This window comes from Narcine bancroftii, chromosome 12, assembly GCF_036971445.1.
Source record: "Narcine bancroftii isolate sNarBan1 chromosome 12, sNarBan1.hap1, whole genome shotgun sequence".
NCBI classification, from domain to species: Eukaryota; Metazoa; Chordata; class Chondrichthyes; order Torpediniformes; family Narcinidae; genus Narcine; species Narcine bancroftii.
Window position 1 is genome coordinate 26,946,459 of NC_091480.1, and position 13,471 is coordinate 26,959,929.

General features: G+C 37.4%; 1 protein-coding gene across 7 annotated transcripts in view; it reads left to right on the plus strand.

The window, feature by feature from the left end:
- ap5z1 (adaptor related protein complex 5 subunit zeta 1) overlaps window positions 1-13,471 on the plus strand; it is a 48,124-nt gene that overhangs the window by 15,366 nt on the left and 19,287 nt on the right. For all 7 annotated transcript variants that reach the window (XR_011347003.1, XR_011347002.1, XR_011347001.1 and 4 more), the window contains exons 8-12: window positions 3,889-3,926; window positions 5,599-5,761; window positions 7,534-7,712; window positions 7,879-8,021; window positions 11,561-11,710. Coding sequence is in view for 1 of the 7 variants with exons in the window: in XM_069904737.1 (XP_069760838.1) it covers window positions 3,889-3,926; window positions 5,599-5,761; window positions 7,534-7,712; window positions 7,879-8,021; window positions 11,561-11,710 (673 nt within the window). In the remaining 6 variants the exon portion in view is untranslated. The remainder of the gene's footprint in view (window positions 1-3,888; window positions 3,927-5,598; window positions 5,762-7,533; window positions 7,713-7,878; window positions 8,022-11,560; window positions 11,711-13,471) is intronic.

The following is a 13,471-nucleotide window of genomic DNA, read 5'->3' on the forward strand; positions in this document are numbered from 1 at the left end:
TTGAAAGTAAAACAATGTCAGATCAATGCCCAAAATGTTGATTGTGTATCTTTATCTTTGCTATCCAGCATTGTGTTTTTAATTCAATCACTGTGTCTGCAGGCTTTCGTGTGTTTACCCCCTAGATATATAAGGGAGAAAACACTTCTAAGTTACAGAGAAAGTTAATGGGTGAAAGGAGTGTAGTTTATTGCATGTTTAATGAATAAATTATCTGACCATCAATATACTCATTCTCAGTGTGTCTTCTCCTGTACTTATGATGGAATCAACTTCTTACAAGCCTGGAGAAATATACTAATAGTTCCAGCGGACAATTCCCAACTCAAATCCACCCCTGCTTCTTTCTGCAACTTCCAACTATCTGTCCCCTTTAATGCAACGTACAAACACACTTTCACTTCTGATAAAAGGGTCATTGACTGAAACATTGGCTGTTTCTCTCTCTACACATGCTGTCTCCTTGTCGAGTGCTTCCATCATTTCCTGTTTTTGTTTCAGATTTCCACTATCTGCAGATTTTTGTTTCATCTCCACTGAAATCTTTGGTTATGAGGTCAGTTAGTGGCCTAATGTCTAATTTTGGCAATGTTCACTGCTTGAAAGAAGAGGTTGCTTTGGATAATTCATGTATTTTTTCTCTGTACTCTCTTTGAAAAGATCATTTGACCTCTGCACTGTAACGCGAATCAAGGAATTCAATACATCTCCCCAGACACAACTGGACTCTTGTCATCGAAGCGTACAATAGAAATGATCGCATTAGTCGAATGAGTTTATGCATAAGCATACCAAAAGGACTATTTTAATATAAAATCATGTATCACAGAAGGAGGTTGCATGAGGTGACTTTTCACTGTATTGTTTAATTATTTTCATTTGATCAATTGCTTGATTTAACACATTTGGACTTCAGATGTTTCAGTGTATCAGATGTGAATCCTTGTCAGATACTGAAGCTCACTTCATTCAGGAATTTGGCATGATGATTCCGCTGCAACTTTTGTTTGTACAGTAAAACTCCCGGTGTCTGGCTCTCATGGAATCGGTAGATGCTGTATCAGTAAAATTGCCGGTTGCTTGAGATTGTGTGTTTGGTGAACTGACCACCGGGGGCACCAGTTTTAAACTTTTGTTTTTTTCTTACCTATTTGTTTTCCACAATTGTTTTTTGCCTGGGTTCCAGAAAACAGGATTTTACTGCTTTTTATTTATTTTTTCCCTTCTGTTTTATCTAATGCAATACCTTTGTTTAGGTTGAGAATAACGAGTGATAGAAGAACTGCACTCATTTCAGGCACGACATTCAGGGAGATTAAAAGGAAAGGATAGAATGGTGATTTAGCAGGATTCTGCCATGGATTTTATTTACATGGAATGTTTGGAGAAGTTGGATTGTTTTCTGTTAGGTGAAGAGGACATTTTAAAATGATTTAACAAGCAAGGATTTTGATAGAGTAGATAATAAGATGGTGCTTCACAGGCAGAGAAATCAGTACACAGATTTCTGATCACGGGGGAGCTAGGGGAGATGATGGGAATTGGAAATCAAAAGCATCAATTTCTGAATATATGAAATAAAACCAGAATATATTGGAATACCCAGAAGGTCAGGCAGCATATTGAAAGGTTAAGTCACTTTCTCTTTCCACAGAAGATGGAAATATTTTTAAAATCAAATTTCAACTGCAGATATTCAATTAAATCTTTTTAATTTTTGAGGGGTTAAATATAATTGATGCAAAAAATTATATTGTACTAGTCTATGCCTTACATTAATAATCAGTCATATTTTACATAAATTCCTCCAATCATTTTCATCGATCTTTCGATTCAAATCAGTACCCATTTTAATCTTGATTTATGAATATTAAAGCATTTTACTTTGTAATGATTTATACATCTCAGAAATAAACTTATTTATATCTCCTTTTGTAAGTAATAATTCTAAAGCAGGTTGTCTAGATTTAATATCTTCAGATTTATGTTTTAGATGTGGTGAAGAGATGGGTACTTCATTCAACTTTGATCTGTCCTAAAGTTGAGACTTTCTGGATACAAGTTCAATTATTTTTGGAAAAAATATTAAAAGCTAAACTCCCATTTGACCTAATGTTGTTTTTATTAGGAAATATTAAAATGATTAGTTTAAAAGTAAGTTTAACTATGTATCAAGTTGAATTTTAACATTTAGTTTTAGCTGTATCTAAATGTTTAGCTATCACGTGGACATCTGATTTGGTGTCGGGAATGCAGAGATAGCCTACTGAAATGAAATCTTGTATTCCTCTTGAAAAGATAACATATAATTTACAGGATATATATCATATCTTTTTGAAAGTATGGAGCCCATATTTACAAATTGTTGGTTTGAAGATATGAGTTCTCGATCCGTTCTGGTGAAAATTCTTGGTTTCTCAGCCGCAAAGTTGAATTATATATATATAATTGATGATAATTGTAGGGGAAGAAGGGGGGGGGGGGTGGGGGGGGGTTGTCCACATATTTTTTCTGTATATGAATTTTATTAGAATTAGATGTAATTGTTGTTTTAAAATAAAGTATTCAAAAAAAATTTCAACTGCAGTTTTCATAAGAAAATTGGATATTTATTTAAGTCATAAAGATTTGGGGAAGGGTATGGGACGAATAGGTAGTCACACTGGCAACTAAAACAGGCATTGGAAGAAATGGCCTCCTTCTATGCTACATGATCATAAAAATTAGTACATTCCTGGCTCTGATTTATCTATTGATATAAATTATGACCATTTAGGGACAGTTTTTGGCAAGTCTGGGGAGGGGAGTGGGGGGGGAAGAGTGTTTGTAAAGATCAGATTTGTTATTATTGATACTGATTTTTTTTAATATCTTTACTTTTTTTCCACTGAAGTGATGGCAGTCTAGTGAGCAATTAACATATTTGTTCGTCCACATCTGTGATTAGCCCACTCGGTGATAATTGTTATTGAGTGGGACATAGAATTCCAAATGAATGTTGAACTAAACTTTAGATGACATTTAAAATTTGCAGTCACTAACTGGGAAATTATTTTAGAATCCTGGCACAAATTTGTGGAGAGGAGTGCATTGAGGTTGGAAGGGTTTTGTATTTTTTTTGGTAGTGGTATGTAGGTCGGCACAACATCGAGGGCCGAAGGGCCTGTACTGTGCTGTAATGTTCCATGAACATTAATTGTTACAACCAAACACACATTAAGGGGAGAAATTATGGTGTGTAGAGTATTGAAGTTGTGCCCGGCTACAAGAAAGTTAGCTCCTTTATAGAAATGTACTAAAAAAAAATAAACTAATTTAGTTGTCACTTTTATTGAGTTTATAGCGACGTAAAATATTTAACTGCTGTACGCAGTTACAATGTAGTATTTTCTTTCTGCCACTAGAGTGTGTAGTGAGCTTCCAATAATTGTAATTTCATACTTGGTTCCTTGATTGGTATAAATTCTTTCGATTCCCATGTACTTTTAAAAATTATTATTCGCCTGGCAGTTTTACTAGAGAGGGAACCACCTTTGTTGGTATCTTTTTATCCATTGTTCACATAGGGACTGGATAGTTATTTGCCAAAACTCTTGATTATGTTCCGTCACTGTTTTGAAGTAATAATTAGCAGGGGAATTTGTTATGTGACCTCTGGAGATGATGTGTTTGCGCTTTTGACCTTTAGTTTTGTGCTCCTGTATTCCCTGTCGGCAGTTATCAAGCCTTGGCTCTGTAGCATCTATTGTCTGAGGATAGAAGCTTGCAGAATTATTATGATCACCTGTCTTTCCTTTAGTGTAAAGTGAGAGATGGTGATTGCAGCATTATCAGCGACAGTGACTTTGCATGAAATGATTTAAAAATCAAATTTTCTTCTTTCAACAGAAGCTCTAAGGAAGTCGGATTCAGAACTTCAGAAAGCTGTAAGTAATTAAGACAGTGGTTTATTAAAAATAAGTTGGATAAAATGAAAGTCATCTGTTTGATCTAGCAGAAGTTTTTTTTAAGAATAGAAAGTGTTTTATATTGCCGAGTTTCAACTAAAGCACATTCAAGGACTACAATGACGAACTTGTATTAAAGCCTCAGTTGTACATCTCCTTCAAATTAGTTCCTTTGCTGAGAGAAATGTGAGCCGCCTTGCAATCTCGGTTGTATTTTCCATTTTAAGCCATCATGATACATCTTGATATTCTGTAGGTGCAGTGACGGGTGGTATGTACTAGACAGCAAAGTTTCCCACCCTTCGAATAAAAAAATTTCTCCTCACCTCAGTCCTAAATGTCTTGCCTTGTAATCTGACACTGACCTTGACATTTGTTCTGCATCCAGCTTGTCATTTTTATTTTTAACATTACAATGAACTCTCTCATTCCTCTAAACTCCAGTGAATACCACCTAATGACTGATCCAATTTTCCATGTGTCACATTCCTGGCTTCTCAAGAATCCACCTGATGAATTTCTGTTGCACTCCCCCAATGACAAAGAGACCCTAACTCCACATACTACTCCAGATTTTTGAATTTTAAATTTAGTCATACAGGCCATTTTGACCCACAAGTCTATGCTTCTCAATTAACCTACAACCCTGGTATGAGGAGGGAGGAAACCAGAGTCCCTGGGGAAAATCCATGCAAACCCGTGGAGAACAGACAGCGCAGGATTAGAAATCCTGACCCGATCGCTGGGGCAATAACAGCATTGCACTAACCGCTACGCTAACATGCTGCCCCCTGGTGTACTCTCACCTTGACCCTGCATAATTGTAGTAAGTTGTTCTTGCTCCAGTGCTCATAAACTCCTCAGTAAAGGCTATAGGCCTTTTTAATTGTTTGCTTACCCCACATCTAGTGACTGGCAGATCCCCTTTTGCTTCATTTCCCAGTTCAACACCATTTTGATGGGACTTTTTGTTTCTGCCATTGTGGAAAATTTTCATGTTATCTCTGCATCTGCCACATATTTGTCTACTCAGCCACTGTCCATACCCACCTTGTCAGCCATATCACATCACAGTCTCATCCAGCTTCATGTCATGGGAAATATTACATACTGTTACCTCAACAAAATCATTGATAAATATCTGGTCCCCAAGGACTGATTCCAGATGATAGCCCACTAGTGGCCTTCTGCCACACTGTAAAAGAGCCATTCTATTCATGCTTCCTGTTTGTCAATCAACCAATTTTCAATCCATGCCACTGTGTTACCTCCAGACTCATAAGCTTTCACTATGCAAACTAAGCTCTCAGGAGGGCCATGCCATTTTTTTACACACATTGCAAAAGATGTGTTGTTTAGAAAGGGAAATTTAACAGGTAAAGAGTAGTAGATGAGGCCTCCTATGTGTGCAGTGTGAGGGCAGGGGCAGTAGTGTAACAGGATTTTACCTTGCCCCTCAATAATCCTCTTCCATTAAGATTGTACATGCAACGTGTCTGTTCAAAATTCCATTCTAAAACTGATCAAATTTGAATTTCCGCACATAGCTGTGATCATTATCTAAGGGAGAAACAAATACTGAAAAAAAGCATATTTTATTTTTAGATTTCTGCCTTGTTTGTTTCTGGTTGATTCCTTCTTTGTCTCCTAGTGTCTGATTGAAGCGGTGACTTTGATGGACCTGATCTGTCGACATGATCTGCTGTTTGTTTATCGAGCCTTTCCAGTGGTAAAAGCGCTGTATACTAGAATCAGTGCAGACCCTGGCTTTGCTAGAGCGCTGCTTCCAGTTGCTCAGTTCTATCTAAATCATAGTAAGGCAAATGAATCCATTTAATTCTCTGCATTGTTGGTCAGGTCTGAACATTTTCTAGGATTTGATGACTGAATTTGACACAATATTATATTTATGTACTGGCTTTCATTACCAAAGTCTATTACAGACTGTGGGAAGAACAGAATTGAAATCAGAAAATTCTGGAAATATTCGATCCCTCCGAGAGCATCTATGAAAAGTGTAGGAGTGAACAATTTAGGTTGAAGAACTAGTTTAAATTTTATAGAATGTGGACAATAACTGTTTTTGGACAGAGGGAATATCTCTGAGAATGTGAGGCCTGGTTTGCTATGTAGAAAGATGTTGAGAAAGTCATCTGGTGAATGAGGGAAAAATGAAAAGAGAGGAAACAAATGAAAGAATGTAAAACACATGAAATGCCCAGTAGGAAATGCCCATCAGCTCAAGCTGCGCTAAGGGAGAGATTGATGCTGGGCAAGACAACCAGATGACTGACAGCAAAAATGGAAGAACGTGCCAGTTATTCTAAACGGCAGATAGAATGTTCTGTATTTACCTTCGAGGACAAACCATTTTAAATGTAGACATACAGGTTGATAACAGGCCATTTCGGCCCATGAGCCTGTGGTGCCCAATTACACCTAACCCTCGGTATGTTTCATTGATTTAACATTGGTTACCCTTACAATGAAGCAGTTATTTCTGAACAATGGATTTCCCATTTTTATTTGACTAAAATAGAACTTGCCTTTTTGATATAATGTTGAGTTAATAGAAAACTATAGTATTCGATCATAGGATTAATAATCTCTTATTTTTGTTTCCATATGTTTTAAAATAGTACTTAGTCCTTCAGTAACACCTTCATATAGTTTATGTCCCCATTGAGAGGTGAAAACTTGACCAGAGATGAGAAATTAGCCAATCACGTTCCTCAAGTTACTAAAAACACCTGTCAAGCTGACTCGTCTCCAAAGTTCAGGTTCCATGATGAACTGTGTTTACTTGGCAGATCTGCCTTTCAAACCAGGGAATGAGCTCGAACCAGCTTCTCCTCTGTCTGATATTTCAAAGAGCCTGATCAAGCAAAATGTGGCCTGCTACCCATATTCGTTGCCCACCCACCCGTACTCACTTAGTCAGGATGCCCAGGGCTGACCTCACTTAAATCTCTGCCATCTCACCCATCTGAGCCACTGTATGTTAGAGCATTGTTTTCTGTCAAAGTTGTATAGCATTTTAATGTAAAATTTAATTTTTTAAAATTAATTACTTGCCTTTATGTTTCTTAATGTGCTGGCCTAGACTTCCCATCGAAATCAGTGGATTTCCAGAACTATATCAGGCCTGACCTGGTGTAGGATCTGATTAGTGATTCCACTGGTTGAGCAGTGCAGAGGACTGTGGCAGGGTTCCTTTTGGAACACAGCCTCAAGCCACCATCTGCCACCACGCACGTGTTTCAGACATCCACGTTCAGCGATACGGAAGTCAGAGATTGACCAAAGCTTCAACCACTTGATCAGAACTATGGCCTCTACAAGGAAAACCTATTCCATTGTGTTAGTTCCAAATGAACTCATCATCTTAGTCGCTCTAAGTTTAAATGAACTCGTATCAGGTGGATGTCATGTTCAAAAGATACCAGAGCCCAAATCCTTCCCAGCAATTACCCAAAACTGAGATCATAATTTTAACAAAGGAGGCAGCTTTGCCAATAATTTTTTTATGGTGCTGTCCATTGAAGATAATAAGTTAAGCATAATGTCATGAACCTTTATGTTTCAGGTGAGCTGGCAGCTGTAGACTCTGAAGCTGTTTACAGACAATTATTCACCAAGGTTCCTTCAGAGCTGTATCAGGACCCTATGCTGGCCTTTGAATTTGTTCATTTCTGCAGGGAGAATGCAAAAACACTGAGAGAAAGTGTTGCTATTTTTCACAAGAGCTTCCCAAATCTATTGAAGGTGAGATTTGATTGTGGGCAAAATTGATGTCTTTAGTTCTGTAGTAGAAGCTAAGGCAGCCAAGAGTGTTTGAGTTTATCACTGTCAGGATGTTGCTCTGTACAGTTACATATCATCTTTTACTGTAGACATATGAACCTTTTTTTGTCTCTGTCTTTCTGACCAGTTCCTAGCATGGAACACAGCAGCTTTGCTCCCCGACTACATTGCATTGCTACCTGATCTGATTCGTCCAGACACATCGATCGAACTACTCCATTCACTTCTTGATCTGCCCTGCTTGACTGCATCCCTCGAAGTTCAGCTCAGGTACTGAAAAAGTCAAATTATATGGAAAATTCAAAGGTTTTGTTGAGAGTTCATCTACTTGAAACATTAATTCTGTTTCTATGTTCATGGTTGTGGAATAACCTGCTAAGTGCTTCCAAACTTTGTTAGTTTCTAACATTCCCCATCTGCAATGCTTTGGTTTGATTTTGTTTAAAGATTACTCACTGTCTCTTTGTGACCAATTATGGTATAAACTGCTTATCTCTTTTTTAGATATACTCATAGTTTTACTTCTCCCCTCAATGTCAGATTGCTTGTGACATAGCTTTCTGTTGGCTCGCCAGCTTTGGTACTCTTGTCAATCAACCATTGCTTCCACGTGAATCCACAGCATTCCTGTATGTTAATTGCCCTCTATGGTTGTATCAAGTGAGCCAGTTGAATAGAGTTCAGGAACAGCATGTTCCTGTGAGGATGAAAGATAAGGATGCAAGATTCAGGAACGTTGGATGACAAGGGATATTCTAAGTTTAGTAGAAAGAAAAAAAATCATCTATGTACGTGGTTTAGGAAGCTAAAATCAGACCAAGTCCTTGAAAAATGTAAAGGAAGCAGAAGAGAAATTAGAGGGCTAAATGAGGTCAAGATGTGCTTGACAAGCAGGATGAAGAGAATTCCAAGGAATTTTACATACATCTTCGGAGCTAGGGAAAGGGAACTAGGACAGAGAGAGTTTGTACATAGAGCCAAAGGAGGTGACTAAGGTCCTTGATGAATACTTTGCATTGGTATCCGCCAAGGAGATGGTCATGGATGTGGTGACGACATGAAAACTGTTGGAGTTCTGGACACTTCAGAAGTTTGTTGTGACAGACATAGATCAGTTGGAAATTTGGGTAGAGAATGGAATTTAATGTGACGTGAGGTTTCACAGCTTGGGAGGTCAAATGCAAGTGTAAAGTATACAGTAAATGGCAGGGCCCTGAAAGAGTTCATATACAGAAGGATCCTGTAGTGTTAGTTCTTGGTCTTGGAAAGTAGCTGTCTGGTGGGGAAGCAAAGAAGGCTTGTATCATGCTTGCCTTCATCAGTTGAGGCAATGAGTATAAAACTGGGGAAGTCATGTTACACCTTTATAAAACATTGGTTAGGGTACATTTGGATATTGCATGCAGTTTTTGACATGAAAGGAAGGAGAGGATTTGGATTGGAGTGCATTTGAAGCTTGGAGGTTAGGGAATAACCTGATAAAACTATATAAAAAAAAATTTATGAATGGGATCTATAGTATAGAAAAGATCTTTTTTCAAGGATGATCATGTAATTTCATCCCTCTCTAATTGATCAAGCTTATTTACTCTGGAAAGTTAAAGGTATAACATGCTTTTCGGATTTATTCTTGGATAACTCTTTCATGTCATTTGAACAATTATCCATGAAATATGATTTACCTCGATCTCATTTCTTTCGATATTTGCAGATTAGGAGTTTCTTAGTTTCGACTTTACCCTCTTTTCCCAATCGGGAGACTACGACTGTTTTAGAGGATATACTATATTCAAAATTCCCTCCAAAAGGTGTGATATCTAAATTATATAATATAATTACAAAAATAAATTCTGGGACTTTTGAAAAGTTTAAAAATGATTGGGAAAGAGAACTCAACCTTCATATTTCTAATGAAAATTGGAATAAAATTCTGCGACTGGTAAACTCTTCTTCTCTATGTGCAAAACATTCACTAATACAGTTTAAAGTTGTTCATAGAGCTCATATGTCTAAAGATAAACTCCATCACTTTTATTCTCATATCGATCCTATATGTGATAAATGTCAATTGGAAATAGCTTCCCTTACACATATGTTTTGGTCCTGTCCCTCTTTACAGAATTATTGGAAGGAAATTTTTTCCATTATATCTACTGTTTTGAATATTGATTTACAACCACATCCCATTACTGCAATTTTTGGATTACCTATGATAGATTTGACTTATTTATCTCTTCCTGCCGATTGTATGATTGCTTTTCTTACACTAATGGCTAGAAGATCTATACTATTAAATTGGAAAGAGGTAAATCCTCCCACTGTTTTCCAATGGTTTACCCAAACTATACTATGTTTAAATTTAGAGAAAATTAGAAACTCTGTCTATGAATCCCCTTCTAAGTTTGAGTTAACCTGGCGACCATTTATTCAATATTTTCATTTGTGGTGAGTTGATCTGGCTCTGTTTTCTTTCTATGATTATGTATGATAATTGGGCTGTAAGATGAGATCGGAGTGATCGGCGTGGTTTAGCTATATCTGTAGGTTTTTTTTTAAGTTTTTTTTAATTCAGATTTGTTTTTTCTTCTTTTTTGGGTTTTTTTTTCTCTTTTTTCATATATTGTTATTAATTATAGCTTTTTTTTAGAGATAGTTCACACCCTAAACTGATCAAAAAAAATTTTTTTATGATATATTTTTATTCTGTAATATTATTGTTTAATATCTCTGTATTAATTCATTACTTACTATGTATTTTTTTTATATCTCTTTGAACTGTATGTGTTTATAAATTATAATAATAATAAAAAGATTGAAAAAGAAAGATCATGTAAAGTACTAGAGGACATGGCTTTATCGTGAGAGGAAGAAAGTTTAATTGAAGATTTGTGAGACATGGTTTTATTTACATAGAAGTGTAGGTGCCTGGAATGCACTGGGGTGGGGGGGGGGGGAATCGTACTGGTTGGGGGGAGAGGGGATGGTGGTGTCCAAGCAGATATGATGGAATTTAGATATTTACATGAACAGGCAGGGAGTAAAAGGATATGGACCAGGTGCAGGGAGATGGGGATCAGTTTAATTTGACATCCTGAGTGAGCCAAAAAGGCTTAATCCCATTCTGAACACCAGGCGGTGTAGGTTTCTATGAGGGGCACTGGACAAAGTGGCGACTCTCTGTCTGCCCTACGGTAGACTAAAGTGAAAGAATTTCATGAATGTTACATTCTAAATGTCGTATTACGTGACCATAACGGAACCTTCACCTTTATTTTTCTATGTTCCTGTGGAGCGTAACCTATGAGACTCACTTTCAGTGGGAAGAGTCAATGTATTAGGAGTAGCAGTGGGATTGTGACTCATTTGTAAATAGAAACGACTTGCTGTTGGGAAAGCATCTCACAATCTTCAATCTGCACCACTTCAAAGCTCAAATGCCTGGGAATATAATCACCTATAGCTTGCCTTTCTTGGGACTTTGAAATTTACTGCCATTCCTTCAATGTCACTGGCCCGAGATTTTTGAAATCCTTACTAACATGCCTTCGAAAGAAGGACAAAAGTCGTTTAAGAATATTAGCACAGTAGATGCTAGCTTCGATAGTGTTACCCATATCCTAGATTTTTAAGGACATTGTCTTTATATATTTCTTAACTGTGATATAAATGTGAGATTTTTTTTTAAATGTTAACCGTGAACCAACATCACTGATGAATCTGTAGCAATTCTCTTACTCGCTGTTGGTGAAATTGTTAACCTTTAGTTTGAATGTTCATTCTTGTTCAAATTTTTGTTTTTAATCCTGAAGGTCATTGTCCTCACAAGGCAATGAGAAAGTAATAGCTGATCTGAACAGAAAGGTCTTAAACTCTGCAGAAGCATTCCAATATCCTTCCTACAGAAGCATGTTTTATTACATCCTCCGTGTGGAATCAGGTGCTGGAGATACCATTGACAGGTACAAGAAGCAAACTAAATTAAATTGTTAGTTTGAGATGGAGTGTGCTCTGATTGCCTTGTAACTTCTAGTCTGTGCCGAACCATTGTTTTTGCCTCGTCCCACTGACCTGCACCCAGTTCATAGCCCTCCATGCCTCTCCCATCCATGTTCAAATTCTTCTTAAATTTTAAAATTGAGCCCACATTCACCACCTCAGCTGGCAGCTTCACTCTCTGTGTGAAGTTGTTCCTCCCTAAACTTTTCCTCTTTCACTCTTAACCTATGTCCTCTGGTTTGTATCTGTGAAAAAAGCATATCTACATTTACTCTTGTCTATTCCCCCCCCCCCCCCAATAATTTTAAATACCTCTATCAAATCTCCCATCATTCTTCTACGCTCAAGGGAATAAAGTCCTAACCTGTTTAACCTCTCCCTGTAATTCAGTTCCTGAAGTCCAGGCAACATCCTAGTAAATTTTCTCTGCACTCTTTCTATCTTATTGATATCTTTCCTGTAGTTAGGTGACTAAAACTGCACACAATACTCCAAATTTGGCTTCACCAATGTTTTGTAAATTTTACCATAACATCCCAACTGCTACACAATACTTTTTAAATTTTTTTAAAAATTTATTTACTTGACAGTAAACCTCATCCAAAATGTATAAACCAAGTTATTTGAACATTATTCCATTGCTCTGTCTATGATCTGGTTTCGGGCATTTGCCGAGCCTGCTTTCTACGTTACAGCAGGGACTACACTTTAGAATTTATTAGCTGGCACTAAATGTAGTCCCAGCTAATAAATTGTCGATGAAAGATGTTGCATTTATACATATTTATAGTAGTATGTTTTCCTGAGATGCTTGCAGATTGTTTTTTCCTCATCTTCTATTTCACTACCATCCATTGCAGGCAAGTTCCAGAGGGAGGAGAGAGAGAACCTTGTTCAGCTTGGTCATTTTGATATCCTTTTTATGATTTGTGTAAGGCATAGGAGCAGAAATAGGCCATTCAGCCCATTAAGTCTGCCCCTGCCAATTGACCAGGAGCTGATCCATTTTCTCACATACCCCCACTCATACTGCCCAGCCTTCTCCCCATAACCTTTTTTGACCTGGCTAATCAAGAACCTATCACTCTCTGCCTTAAATACACCCAGTGATATGGCCGCTACAATCACCTGTGGCAACAAATTCCACAGATTTACAATGCTCTGGCTACAGAAATCTTTCTGCAGCTCTGTTCCAAGCTGACGCTCTTCAATTCTAAAGTTGTGCCCTCTTGTCTGTTAGGTCTGCTTTGTTCATGAATGAGTGAGTCAGACACCAGACTGAGTCGAAATCAAGGTTCTTTGTTCTTTATTACCGGATTGTAACACTTGCAACTAACAGTGTTAGTTGGAGAAGGCGCATTCTGCCGTTATCAGCAAGTGGTGTTTTTTTTATACCCCAGGACACGCACTTAGTAAATGATCATACCATGACATTGTCCAATGAATAAACTGTTGCTACCCTTCTCTGTTAGTCTGCTGCACATCATTCTTGTTAGTGCCAAGCTTATCTTGAGTGTACAAGGTCACATCTGCATTCTGTTACTCCTTAGTACTGGGTGACTCCTTCTCCGGTCCCATCTCATGATGTTTTTACCTTACATGTCCCAGATTCTTCCACTATGGGAAATAACCTTACTACATCAGGCCTTTCAACATTTAAAATATTTCAATGAAATCACTCCTTATTCTCCAAAATTCCAAAGAGTACAGACCAAGAGCTGTCA